At 41.8% G+C, this 15,029-nt stretch overlaps 1 protein-coding gene across 2 annotated transcripts in view; it reads right to left on the bottom strand.

The window, feature by feature from the left end:
* Nucleotides 1–384: 384 nt before the first annotated feature.
* The window catches only part of epn2 (epsin 2), a 23,165-nt gene continuing 8,520 nt past the window's right edge, over nt 385–15,029 (bottom strand). The window contains exons 3-10 of one of the 2 annotated variants that reach the window (XM_005942455.3): nt 14,486–14,640; nt 8,604–8,716; nt 7,370–7,474; nt 6,756–6,876; nt 4,258–4,407; nt 3,416–3,508; nt 1,980–2,213; nt 385–1,755 (exon numbers count right to left, since the gene is read on the bottom strand). In XM_005942455.3, coding sequence (XP_005942517.1) covers nt 1,424–1,755; nt 1,980–2,213; nt 3,416–3,508; nt 4,258–4,407; nt 6,756–6,876; nt 7,370–7,474; nt 8,604–8,716; nt 14,486–14,640 — 1,303 coding nt within the window. In that variant the 3' untranslated portion in view covers nt 385–1,423. The remainder of the gene's footprint in view (nt 1,756–1,979; nt 2,214–3,415; nt 3,509–4,257; nt 4,408–6,755; nt 6,877–7,369; nt 7,475–8,603; nt 8,717–14,485; nt 14,641–15,029) is intronic. The other variant, XM_005942456.3, reaches the window with a different exon arrangement.

The following is a 15,029-nucleotide window of genomic DNA, read 5'->3' as shown; positions in this document are numbered from 1 at the left end:
CACACACACACACACACACACACACACACACACACACACACACACACACACACACACACACACACACACACACAGAGTTAAGGTTGTTGATGCCTAAGTTGCCCCTTGTTTGAGTTCCACTTCAGAAACTAATTCCAAATCAGTTTCCACTTATCAGACTGAGAAATGGGAAAACTTGTTCATGAAAGTACACTTGGAAACTAAATGCATTTCTCCTGCAACGCGCACATATACACACACACACAAACACAACCCTCCTTCCACACGTATCCCTTTGAGCCTTGAAACAAACTTAAAAACTGTCCCATGATGCCTCACTGCATCCTATTTATATAGCAAAAAAAAACAAAAAACACTGATGCCACCACAGTTCATGTCTTTTTCACTACAAACATTTTGGGGGGGCTCAACATGTAGTAGTTAGTATCAGTACACTTGCATGTGAGCAAAAACACAGATATTTAAAAACAAACAAACAAAACATCTCCTCTGAGAAGCTTTCATTGTTATTCCTGTGAACCACTGAGGTCAAAGTTCATCTGGAGGGTCTGAAGAAAGTTCAGAGATTAGAGGAAGTGACCAGATGAGAGTTGTGACCATGAGCCGAGGCACTGTGTTTTTGTGTGTGTGTCGACTCGGCTGTTTTAAGCGGCTGGACGTCCTCCCTAAGCTAAGGTGTAGCGGTGAGCCCAACAGTCGCAGAAAAGAAAAAAAAAAAGAAACAAAAGAAGAAGAAAAAAGCAAACAATTGTGCAAAATTCCTGCTTTGTAACACACACACACACACACACACTCACACAGAGTATAAACACATCTAACCATCTCTCATCTTTACTCCAGTGAGTGGAAGTTGACTCGCTGGAAAATACACAGTGTAAAAGTACTGAGATGTGCACTCTCTCACACACACACACACACACACACCAGCTGACAGGGCTTATAAAAGATTAGCTCTAGTGAAGAGATAAGATCCTGGCATTAGAACAGTCAGACTCTCCTGTCACTCCACTACAGAAGAGGAGAGGAGCGGTCCTAAAGGGAAGAAGTAAGGGAGAAATGATTGAGAAAAGGACAAGGAGGAGAGACTGGCCAAGTCCTGCCTCAGTGGAAAAACTGTAAACACTGACGCTACTCTTAAAAGTCTGTGGACTGATGCAAACTCTTTGTGGTCATCAACATTATCATTAGATCAGCATGGAACACAGGACTAGGCAGCTTGTAGGAGAGAAAGAAAGAGAGAAGAAAGGAGTTAGGGAGTGTGGTAAGGTAGGAGAGGGTCCTGCTGGGACTCTGGCTTGGAGTTGGTTATAAATGGATAATTGAGATAAGACGTCTCCTTGTTCGTTTTGAAGCTTCTTGAGGGGCTAAAGTTGAAGAGTAAAAGGAAGGGTTACTCCATGATGTCCCTCTCCCTGTCATCCTCTCACAAAAGGAACGGGTTGGTTGTTCCGGTGTTTTGAGTCCCAGCCTGGGGGGGCATGCTCATCAGGGGCTGGGGCATGGACATGGAGGATGGAATCCCTGCGCTCATCCCCATGCCTCCCACAGCACCCACTCCAGGCATCGAGTGGCCCATGGGGGCCATACCTGTCAGAGGGACCATGGGGACGGGCTGAGGAGGCATGGAGGAAAGGCCTATGGGCTCTGCCATGCTGCCAAAGCCAGAGGGCATCGGGCTGACGCGCATCTGGTTGAGGGTGGGGGGAGCTGGCTGGCTCACTTGGAAGGGGTTGGCCGGGGTTGGAGCAGAGCCACCTAAATAAAGTGAGGGGATAACAAACAAAGGAAGAAAACACATTAGTACAACAGTACCTTGTGTTTAGTTGGGCTATGTCAGTTGGACATTATATAAAGTACTCGCTAAAATACTTCAAAGCTAACACTTTTTTCACCCATCCCACTAAGATTGTTAGAAAATAAATAAATAATAATAATAAATATATAAAATATTAGATTTCACATTCTCTTTGCTCTCCCACCTGTTGAAGCCAAGAATGGGTTGACAACTGGTGCAGGCTGGGCCGGTTTGGTCACCAGAGAGTCTAAATTGACCAGGGCAGCATTGGGACCCAGGAAGGACTCAGGAGTCTTTCTAGTTGGGTTTGTGATGATGGAAGTAGATGCTGAGGTGGGAAGGGGATCAAATATGTCCAGGCTGCTACTGCTGGCCAGGCTGAGTTGGGAGGGGACAGAAGATGCAATGCCCATATCACCTGAAGGACAAAAGTAGAGGTAGTCGTATTTTACAGCTGAACGAGCTGCCTTCAGAATTGGGCAAAGCATTATGGATTTAATGCCTACTCCAGTCGGGCACGGCAAATAATTGAGGGCATCTACGATACCGAAGAGTAGTATTTGAACAAAAAGAATTGATTTACTGTGGTATTCTACTTTGTTTTTGTTTTGTTCTCTAAACTTGCTGTCCATTTGGATTTCTCAGAGTCGCCGACCTACTAGCGGACATGTTTATCAGCACATGAGCAAACCAGATTCAGACTGAGAGTAAAACGAAACTGAGTTGATGCCATAAAATGATCAGAAGACGCTATTATGAGAAGACATCAGAGGCAGACAGCCTGGCTGTTTGTTGTGGCAGCAGTCAGATAGCAGTAGAGACATTCACTGATGCACTCATAAACCCAGCTTACTAGCAACAGCACGCGCATGCACACACACAAACACACGCAAACAGAAATGTCAAAGATGAAAACTGCTGCCACAAAATAAGAAATGAAGTGTAGCAGATCTTAGAAACAGCCATGGTAAGATGAGATAGGCCTACAATGCCCCATAAATCTTGTAGATTTCAGCTGGAGCTCAAATCCGCTCCGTAGAAGGTCGCTTCACTTTATTCTTTTCCTCACCACCTCTTGGACTGCATTAGTGCTGCGTTAGTGTTGAGCTAGAGCAAAAGTCATCATCCTCCCACACTCAGACTAGAGAATAACACCGTCCAAACTGTTCACTGGAACCTTATCAGACACAGACCTGAATGGAGCTGTGAATAGGATTAGTTTAAATTTAGATGTAAATTCCCAAATCGAGATTTAACAAGAATCAGGTCATATCTGAGAGGGTTTCCCTAAACCGAGTCTGATAATTTATTTAACAATGTACCTTCAAAAGCTGCCCCAGATTACACCACAGTGAAATGGAACCAGACTGGAGCAAAGAGCAGTTTCCCGGCCACAATTTGATACAATTACTGCCAAATCAGCTTAAAAACCTAATTTTAGTGGTTATAATGCTGCCTTTGCTCCAGTCTGGTGATACTGACATATAAACACAAGACATGTGTGTGTCTCTGCCATGCAGAAGCAACGCATCTGCACAGACAGACACTGACAAAAACAAAAAACAAAACAACAACAACACAGACTCCATGTCATTAGAGAGACAAAGACAGGGTGAGTACCAGTGGGGACAGAGGAGGAAGAGCGCAGGCTATCAAACTCTGAGAAGTCTTCTTTGGATGTACCATTGGATGCGCTCAACAGGTCAAAGCTACCTGAAAGGAGAAAATGCATACACAAATGCAAGAATACAAGACAATACACAAAGTAGACAAAAGTTCACATAAACACAGAGCAAATACATAAAAAGACAAATGGAATACAATATGAGTATGAATGACAATGAATACTTTGTGTTGTGTTGCTCTGTTGTGAGTTTGCGTCTTGAAATCGACTGCATTTTCATTAAAACCTTGGAAAATTATACAATACAAAAAAGTATAAACAAGAATCATCCAATTTCAGAGTGCTTTAATTCTGTTCAACGGTAACAATCGAAACACATACAGGGATTCGTGAGTTTCACATGATTGCCAGTGGGTAACATAACGACAGCAGTGGATGCACCGACTTGTGTATCTGACGGACAAACAGCAAACCAATTACACGGACACATGCTGTGTGTCAGGAGGTAAACGCACTGCACAGTTGTAAACATTGTAAGCTCTCCATGTGAAACTTAAATTCAGCCATGTATTCTAAAAGTCACCGCAAGATTTTTAAAAAGCTTTTTGAAATCGGATGATTCTTTTTAAAACATTGTGTACTTGCAACTTTAATTTATTAATCACAATGTAAGAAGCAACATGACAGGTCACCTTGGTACTTAGTTGGTAGCAAAGCTGGCTATGTTTAGGGCTGTGGGGGGTGGGGGGGGGAGAGAGAGAGAGAGAGAGAGAGAGAGAGAGAGAGAGAGAGAGAGAGAGAGAGAGAGACAGAGAGAGAGAGAGAGAGAGAAGGTTACCTGTGTTGGAGGGTTTGGGGCGGGCTGCTGCAGAACCCCATGGGTCAGAAGCAGGAATGGAGTTGGGCGCCCAGGGATCGCTGCTCTTGATGGGTGGGACAGTAGAAGTGCCCCATGGGTCCACTGAGGTTGCTGGCTTAGGGGCAGATCCTGGAGAGAGGGGGAGACATTCAATGTTCTGTGGGTGAGGGATTGAAGGTAAATACAGGTAAAGAGAGGGGAGTGAATTGGTGAAAAGCAGGGTTAATTTAATGCGCTGAGCCCCCCTGGGCCTCACTTAATACATCAGTCCAGCCTCGAGTTGAGGAAGGAAAACCAACAAGCACCTTATCCTTGAAAAATTATTTATGTTACTGAATTACATCACAGAATCCAGAATGAACGGTCAACCAAACACACGACAGATAAGGGATAAAAACGCAGTAAGCTCCCTCATTTCTGGGCTGCCGCTCTTTCAACAGTCCTCAAATTTTATCATTAGGTACATTTCACAGAGTACAGAGAGCAAACAGTGCGAAGGATCATGTGATTTCATTTAGGACTCCAAAGAATCTGTGTTATAATTACCGTATCTAAAAATCTCACATATGTGATTTCGTCTGTGATTATGCTGCAACAGAAACTATCATGCCCTTCCTTAATCAAACATTTAAACAAATTTTCTGTATACCCGAGACTAACAAATACTGAAATAAACTGAGTAATTACTGCATAGTTCATTTCAGTTCAATCGATCCACATAGACACTCCCTCTCACACGCCAACCTCATCATGACAGAGGACTATTACATATCTGACTCCCCGAGCCTGCTTTTCTCCCAGCATCATGATCCCTTCCTTCACAATGTCTTCCGCTAACTCTCACCCTCCCCAACCCTCAGTGCAGTAATGCTGCTGAGCCAGTGGAGCAGCATTCCTGTGTAACAAAGAGTCACAGTCCTGCAAGCGGCAGGTGGAGAGCAGAAATCTCTTTCACACACATGCACACAAACTTTCCAGTGATAGTATGTAGTAGAGCAGGGCGATATGGTCAAAAATATATATCACGATATATATTTGGAAAATTTGCGATAACGATATAATTTCTGCGAGACAAAATACAACTCCACAACTTTACTAGTGCAAAAAAACCTGATCCATTCATTTTACTTAAACAAGCAGCTGTTTTCATGTGCATTAAAGCTATACAAAATTTAACAATGCAAATGCAAATTCCTTGCTAAAGTTTAACCAAAAGGCATTTCCAGTAGAAATGGGCTGACATATCCTGAGCATAACCATGTATAATATCCACTGAAGTTAAAAAGAGGTGCTTTGCAACATGAAACCACAGTGTGCCAAATAAAAAAGTCAAATACGCATTTCTCGGACCATAAGGTGCACGGGATTATAAGGCACATTAAGCGAAACAAAGCAGTCAGATAAATCAAACTTTATTCAACTCATTCTTCTTGCTTCTTCCACTTCTGTACCTTTGATTCATTAATGCTGTATTCTATCACAGCTGCTCTATTCCCATGTTGTTGCAGTATATTAATGACTAACCTCGTATTGTGGATGGATTGTCTCAATTGTTCTCCTGACTTAAGTTTGGTCCGTTTACAGCATCCTGCCATGCGATTGCATTTGTCTCTAACCATGAGGAACCTTCACGTTAACTTTTATCGAGTGGAAAAGTGTTAGCGTTCATCCTCGAGCTTCACTGTTTATGTTGTGTTAACATAGCTGTGTCGCTAGCGATCACGTAGCACATCATTATATACCAGCTAGCCCAACTTCAGTAACCCTACAAACGTCACTGCTGTTTAGTTTCCTGTCTTCATTTATGTTGGAAGTGATAGCAGAGCTGTATGTTTGAATTTTTTCAGAAATCTCTCAGTCAGAACATGCAATATCATGCTTAGGTAACTAGCGAAACTAGCGAGCTAACTTCCGCTAACTTCTAACTCCGAATTCTGTTTTCATGGATGCCTGGATGTTAAACTTCATAGTTACACCTGGTAAAGCAGCAATGGTGATCATTTCATTAAAGGTGAAAGAATTTAGACAGTTTTAAACTCTCAGTGACGTTTGTTTGACTTCGGGACTTTAAAGGACGGAGTTTAGGACCCAGATTACTTCCAGATTTACAAGCACCTCAGTCGACAAATACAGCGGCCCCGCTTGCATGTTCTACAAAAAAAAAGTGCTTTGTTGTGTATCTGACGGACAAACACCAAACCAGTTAAGCTGCACCATTTTTACAAAACAATTCTGGCTCATCCTTTTCACTCAATCTACTTTCCCCATTCACATTCTCCGTTACCGTGCATTCTCCGTGCTTTTTCGGCACTGCGCATGCGCGTTTTACCCATATTCTACCGTGATGTCATTTTCTTATCGTTGCCTAGCTTTGTACCGGTATTACCTTGAACAGTATAATATGGCCCAGCCCTAGTATGTAGATATCACATGATGTAACAACTTTCAAGAAAGCAAGAGTGTGTGTATGTATATACCATAAGGCTGCCATGGGTCAGCTGATGCAGCAGCAGCTCCGGCCCCAGCTCCCGTGCCCCAGGGGTCAGCACTGGCACCAGGCTCGGGGACATCCATTAGATCCATCAAAGTGGACTGTGGCTACAAAGAGAGACCCATGGGTTAGAAAATAACAAAACGACAGGAGACCAGATAAAAGGAAAATTAAGCATGGAGACAAAAGAGGAAATATACAAAGGGGGTGATTGAAGATATACACGGAATATATGAAATGGAAAAAAGTAGGAAAGACAATCCGTTGGCCATTATCCTGCACATGAATACTGTTCAAACATAGAGGGTAGTTATGTCATTACGCATTGAGAACAACATGAGTCATTGTCGTGCAACCGTACGTCTTCAACTCTTTATCTCTCCGTGGCCTCAAACTGCAGCCGGGCACTTATTCAGGCAGAATAATGACAAATAAACTCGGCAGTCTGCTGCCAGTTAGCGGCTTCATTACGGCTACTGAAGGGAGCAGACAGGGTGAGGCAGAAAAAGGAGATGGGGAGAGACAAGACTATTTCAGGAGCGTGTTTGCGATAATGGAATAACTGAGTCACCGCAACCACTACGCTTATGTGCTTTTTACCTCTTTTTTCTTCTTGGCAACTTTTGCAGAGCCTGGGCCTTCTTTCTTACTCTCCTCTAAGGCCATTTGTAGTCTCAGGTCATCTCCTCGGCGTATGCGCTCCTCCTGCACACACACAGAAAGACCAACCCATGTGTAACTTATCTCATTCTTCTCAACATGACATTTTTCAAAGTGATGTTCAATTAAAGATGTGTTTTTGTACTACTAATCTTATTTTTACTGCAAAATAGGCTCATTTATTGTATGTTTACTGAAAACTAGTGCTGTGCAATACTGAAAATATTGGCATCAAGCTAATGCAAAGTAAATACAGGGCCAATAATGCCAATTGTGGACTTAGAAGGGTAGCTTACATACAAAGCTCATGACTCTGAAGACATTTTAATGACCACTAAATCACTGTGATTTTTTTCCTATATAAATAATTAGTTAACACAACAAAACACTCCTTTCAGCTGTTTTTGAATATGGGCTTTTTGAAGACCTGGAATATAAGTGTGCCTTTCTCTAAGGTTGTTTTCACACCTGCTGCGTTTAGTCAGCTTTAATCAAACTCTGGTTCATTTTCCCCTTTGGCCCCCAATCTGAACCAACTACCAGAAGTATATCGCAATTCTGAGCTAAACAACTTGCCACTGCCACGTATGCTTTGTTCTTTAGGATGTGGCACGGTACTAGAGGTCTGCAAATGTCTTTATGGGCTAGAAACTTTACGTTAAATTAACGTAGTTTCTCCATATTCTCCAGAAGTCCAGAACACACCACCTTTATTTTTTATTTTTCTTCCTTCCGCTTATTGGTCGGACACATCAGGCCAAAAGGTGAATTGAACATTCTCATGTTGTTGGCAGTGATGCACAAACCATGGGGCAAAAGCTGATACGGAGAAAACAAACTATTGGTGTGAGAATGCCATGAAGCACTTTTAAACAACACAAGTCAACTCAATGTCCTATAGTTGACATGACCGTTAACACATAAGGTTTCAGACATTTTTGATAGTGGAAGTTTAAGGTATTTTTTCCCCTCCTTTTCATTAAAAAACAAAAACACAAACAAACAAACTTTAATGATAGAAACTGATACTGACACCAATGCTGCTATCCAGTTTCCTTTGGGATTATTAAAGTATTCTGACATATATTCGATATTCAAATCAATCTGCCCACCTCGACTTGAAACAGCCATGTCTGGCATGTTAGCATACGCATGTGCGACAAAGTGTGCATACCTGCTCTGCAGCCTCTCTGCTCATGGCCAAGGCAAGTTGCAGTTGCAGTTCTTCCTCTCCGCTGGTCTGAGGTCTGGCCTGTTCCAGTTCTGAACCGGCGTTAGGAGACGTAGCTAAGCAGCAAATTCAGAATGTATGTTAATGTTACTGCCACAGGGCAAGACGTCACAGTTCATTATACACTAACTGGTACTGTCAGAGATTTACAGTTAACAAACAGTCAGGTGAGTAAACAACACTGAGACACTTGAGATTGATAACGTGCGGCACGGGTGAAACTCAGAGTCACCCCGTACTGCAGCATTCGTTTATTTTTATAGGTTACATCGTCAATATGCAAATATAATCACATTTCCTGTTACGCAGGTCCTGATGCTGTCTGTGTGTAAGCTATCTGTGTGTGTCACAAAGTATGTGTGTTGCAAGTCAATTTCTAAGAATAATATAATGCAAGTCAACTTCTGCGGATATGTATTTCTGTACTAGTCTCTTGCGGTAAGTGTCAGTGTCACAGGGTCAGCTTCCTGTTTCTACAGAAAACTGTGTCTGGTGAAATATGTGTAACATAACATTTGAAGCATAATCAAATAAAACAATAAAAACTCCCTAACAGGTACTTTAAGACAACTTCTGTCACAACAGATGCAATCACACAATATCCAGTAGTAATGCAAGACACATTTAGCATTTTATTAGCCTGCACAGAAAGCACAGTGTGTGTGTGTGTGTGTGATCATAGGTCTTCACTGCAAGCCCGTGGGAGACGATAGGTCCGTTCAGCTTATTGGATTAAGTCGGGCCATGTGGCAGCACAAAACACGCAGACATCGCACGTGGCAAACAAACAAACATACACGCCAGCTGGCTTGAACATAATAAGAAAGAGCGTAGAGAGACACTCACTAAGGCGGCTTCAACTGAACTGAAAGTGTGACTGTGTCTCAGTGTGGAAACAAACTCATTTCCATGGGAAACAGAGGCCATCATCATATTTGTCTTTTCTTGCCATGTCATTCTTTTGACTTTATTTCTCCGTGAATGTTGTGGGTGTGCAAAGAATATATGTATAATGACCTGGATTTCCTACTTAACGTGTGCTTTTCTATGTGATGGTAGTTCTTCACACACACACACACACACACACACACACACACACACACACACACACACCTTTTAACCTGTTACTTGTTTTGTTTACTAAAAAACAAAAAGAAGGACTGATCAAATTTTCCCTTTGGGGTACTTTTGTTTTTCGTTCGTTCGCCTCTCGCCTTCACACAAACACGCCAGCCATTTTTTTTTTCCTACTGCCAATTTGGCTACAAATATGCAAACTTATTTTTTCATGATCATAATCATGCTTCATTTCTTTTTAAATATACGTCGAACCCTGAGCAGCTGTAGAATCCCAAGGCCAAAAAACCCAAGTAACACAAATATGACGTGCGGAAAGACTAAATGTTAGTTTCACTCTTTGATGCGACTAACTTTGAAACTTCACTTTGACTAACATCCTCCTACCCTGAAAAGACATTTTTGAAAATACATATCACATCAGCAAGTTATCTGTAAACGTACACAGACAATTTGCCCGATCAAATGTTTCCATCATAAGAAGATGGTACAAATGGTACAAAAAAGACATTTCCCTTAAAATGAAGAGGCCCAGTCTTCTTTGAAATGGTTAAAGAAACCTGATAGCCAGTAACACAGAAACAGCTCATATGTAGCCCGTGCTCTGCAGAAACAAAAGCCTCATTTATCTATTACATAGAAGATCATCATTAACAAAAGTGTCTAAAAAGCTTCACCACTGTCAACTCTGGATGCTTCAAGAAATAATCCGATGAATGGTCGCAAAAGTCAAATCGTTTCATTCAAGAGAGTACCAAAAGTCAAGCATGTGTTTTATTTGAGTGAAACTCTAAAACCATGCAATAAATGACCACAAGAGCAGATACTGTCACATAACAATAAACTGCACAACTACATTTCTTTCCACTGCTTACTGTACCTTTACCGTTTTAGGTTAGTCAAAAACCGAAAACAGGTTTTTGTTTAGCCAAAAAACAGTCAAAAGTCTTCAGTTAAAGTCTGCAGACTCAGAGAAATGTGCATATTCAAAATCCCATGCAAGTACAAAAAGTGTTGTAAACAACGACAGCAACAACCACACCTGTGCAGGTTTTCTAGGTACTGTATTGGCTTCAGATAGGGCTGTCACGATTCGTCGACTAGTCACGATTACGGCAACTATCGAAATCGCCGACAACTAATTCAATAGTCGACGCGTCGTTTGAAGCTTTGTGAGATCCTGAAACGCAGGAATAAATAGTAGGATTTAAGAGTGTAATAACGGACTGAAACAGAAGATGGCAGCACTACATCTACAAGGATGCCAGCTACTGTTAAACACAGAAGAAGAAGAAGCAGTCTCCAGTATCGTAGCTGTGTCCAAATTCAGGGGCTGCATTTGTAGGCCGATTACATTACAGCGACGCGACGAAGGCTGTCCAAACTCGAAGACTTCTCCAAATGCAGCCGACAAATGCGTCCTTAATTTCCCCAGATTTGAAGGATGGGTCGGGTGTGTCCTTCGTGACCCAACCTATCCCAGAATTCATAGCGCGGCTCAGCCAATTCCAGTTTCCAACGATGGCGGCAGCTACTTAGTTTTAATATTACTCTTTTTGGGTCACAAAATAAAGTTTTCGGATATTTTCAGGCGAGAATGTAGCTGTGTAAACATCAAATATCTGGTTGATTTATCAAGACATCACATATTTACAAAAGTGCTCCGACATTTTCGGAGATGAGCTGGCCCGGAGGTCAAGGTTCAACTCCCGGCACATCGTTTTCAAACCCCCCGCGGTCTTTCGCTACTCAGGTTTAACATGATATATAAGTCACTTAGATAACTTAAAAATGTTATTATTTGGCTTTTTCAGCGTTTTATTTGTTCCTAAGTAAATCGGTTTGGCTGAGATTAAAGTTATAGTTTTCACACAGCCGAATAAACGTCAAGCAGACAACTGATTAAACAGAAGTGTGAGATGGTCGAGAGTTTACTCCAGTGTCCTGTTATATTTTAGATAGCAAGGAGCAGACGGCTGAGTTTATTAAACTCCACCGAGACAATCTCAATCTCAATTTCATTAAAAGTTTAATAAACTGTGATCTTGTCTTTATTTTTAGTTAGCACATATCTTAAACACTTCAAGCTGTAAGCTAATAGTTATATAAAAGCAGATGCATGCTAGTGGAATAAGCTGTATGTTTTACGTCCAGTGGATGATGATCTGATTAGTCGACTAATCGCAAAAACAATCTGTGACTAGTTGACTATCAAAATAATTGTTTGTGGCAGCGCTAGCTCCATATTTCTGATGTTCTTCCTTTCCTTGCTCCTCATCAAACCCGTGTCTCTGCTGCTCCGACTCCAGACTATGCATTTCCTGAGAAAGTAACTGAGGTAAAAGGTGTGTTTGTTTAGCTGGAACAGTGAGCTATGGCTTCAACCTCATCTATGCCTGCCTTGAACAGCTGTACTAAAGCTAAAACAGACACAGTGTAACCATACAAACACAATTATGTCTGACAAATCAGAGGGGGGGGGGAAAAAAAGCTTTGGCTCTTGAAGAACACGTGCTGACTCCCTAGTAAATTTACCATTATGTCATAAACACACACATGCTATGCAGTGATCTAGCAGAAGAAAAATACTTTTTTCTTGTTAGATTTAAAAAGACCACTGAGCCTGAAGACATACTGAGCTGCCACAAAACAGAAAGGCAAATAAACAAAAACTGAAAGCCAACTAAAACACACCAGTTCCTTACCCACCACTGTGGGAATGAACCATATATGGATAATCGAGTCTTCTGGCATATGTTACAGACAAATCTCTGCCTGGTTTCAGAAAACATTTCAACATCCTTAGTTTTCAATCTTTAAAGAGCTGATAAGACGCTAGTTAAATAATTTCTTATCTTGGCATCTCCACTTTGGTTCATGCTGTCTTTAATGATATTCCAATTCCACAAAAGCTAAGGCATCCAACTACATTAAGGCTGCATGAGCACCATGCAATTCCAGCTATGAAGAGAAAGAGGCTGGGTTTTTGTGCTGAAATGGGCTGATGACCACTTGTGTCATCTTGCGTGGATTTATGTGGTGCTAATTGCACACGAGAGTTTTTTCTATGTGTGAGAACCATGAGCAGCCACCATTCTTGCAGACACAGTCTCTTGTCTTTGTACATCAGGGGGGTTTTTTTGTTGTTAAATGTACTTAACATTTGGAGGTGTTTTTGTATGCATCCACATTGCACACTGCACATGTGGATGATGCTGTGTGTTAGTCAAATGCATACTGGTTGAAACGTGTACTGGCATCCAGCATGTTTTTAAACACACTGTTGAACTCGTATGCTAGAACTACACTCTTCTCTGTAGCTGGCTGATGGACCAGCAACAACACACAGTAGCCCACAAACCAGTTGTGCCACTTATTTCTGATATCAACCCCATCTGACAACAGATGCTCTATGCAGCTGCCTACGCGCTACCTTCACTTAACCATAATTTGACCCATTAGACTGCTTCTGTGACCTAGATAAGTGGCAGAAGAGACAAGGTTTCAAACCTTGTCTCTTCTGTATGTGGCACATGAGTATGTGACACTATAAAACTATTTCTATAAAACCTGCCAAATATTTTCTTTTGTTTTAATTACTGGACAGTAATTACTAGATGTTTTAGATTAGATATTTTCCGATTATTTTTATGTATTTTACTTGTTAAAATGCTGAAATAAAAAGGCACCATTATCCAAATGTATAAGAATCAACCACAGAAGATAAAAGATAAAATGTAGAGATTTTTAGGCCCAGGGTGAGGTTAATTTTGGTAACTGGGGGCCGGCTTTACACCTACAGTCTCACACGGCCATTTACTCACACCCTGTCTGGATAACAATACTCGGAAAGTTTGTCTGGAATCCCAAAAATCTCCCCTAGCAACTCCCACAGCCTAACGCCTATTGGCCAGATCCTCCATCAGTTTCTGCACTGATGACTCAGCTGCTGTAGCTTCCGCCTCTGAGCCATGTACACACAGGAATGTGGGCCATAAATGAGAGCTTGGTGTACACTCCATAAGGATGCTAGACAAGTCTGGGCAGCCTGAAACCAAATGCATGGCAACAAACCCACATCCATAGGCGTACACGCACACACACAGACACAAAGTCATCCTGCTGTGTACAAAGAACTGGGTGGGAGGTTAGAGTGTGAAAGGAAAAGAGTTCCGTTTAGAAACTCCAGCAAAATCACCTAAAGATGTCACTGAGTATGAACAACCCTGTACTGTATTTACTCTACATCATGGAATGAAAGGGATATTATTTCATGCTTTGACAAGAGGTCTGAAATATTATAAAACTGACCCTTAGTGGTTTCCGTGCACTCTGCTACATTGTCACTGTCATGCGTCTCTAGAGAAACGAGTGCATCACTATAAAGGGAAGCAGATTCCTTTGCCATGTGGATAAAAGATGATTGGGGGGTCTTCTTCCTCTTCTGTGTGTGTGTGTGTGTGTGTGTGTGTGTGTGTGTGTGTGTGTGTGTGTGTGTGTGTGTGTGTGTGTGTGTGTGTGTGTGTGTGTGGGAAAGAGAGAATTAAGGAATGCAGGAGCGCTAGCCAGAGATAGGACAGGGGGAGGGGCAGATTTCAGGATGTAGGCCAAAGTTACACCAACTGTGATACAGTAACCATAATCGAGTGCACTGCATGATTTTTTTTTTTTTTTTTTTTTTGCTTAAACATATGGCGTGACACCTTTCTATGTGTTAAGCCGACTGGTAATTATAATCCAGTACTCACAACCATGGTAGGAAGCAGGTGATCCCTCTGATCTGCCATACTCTTCACTGTAGGAAGTGGAGAGGTTGGGTTGAGATGAGCCTCGGCCAAATCCCATATGACTGCTCCCTGTGGACACCTGGGCCATACGCTCTTTGGTCTTCAAAGCCTGAGACCTAGCAGGACAAAAGGGATAATATATGATTAATATCTGTGATCAATCATCTTGACTTAAGCTAAGAAACTCTAGTTTTAGGTCTAACAGAACGAATAAGAATGAGATACTAGGGTGACACGACGATGGAGCCATGAAACCAAACAAAGCGAGAACATCTAATAGCAGAATTACCCCGAGAATCAGGGTTTCAAGTGGTTTCAATCCTAAAGTGCCAAAATGATTATTTTAGATTAAGCATGCTTTCAAACAAATCCCCACAGACCAATTAAGATAATACTGGAAACACTACAGTTGCAACCAAAACATTTTCTCTGTTCTGTGTACAGTTCGAGACTGTGTGTGTGTGTGTGTGTGTGTGTGTGTGTGTGTGTGTGTGTGTGTGTGTGT

Source organism: Haplochromis burtoni, unplaced genomic scaffold (genome assembly GCF_018398535.1).
Source record: "Haplochromis burtoni strain Fernald_Lab_line unplaced genomic scaffold, NCSU_Asbu1 Contig_334, whole genome shotgun sequence".
Classification (NCBI taxonomy): Eukaryota; Metazoa; Chordata; class Actinopteri; order Cichliformes; family Cichlidae; genus Haplochromis; species Haplochromis burtoni.
Note: the sequence above shows the minus strand (reverse complement) of the source record. Positions and strands in the feature narration are given on the sequence as shown.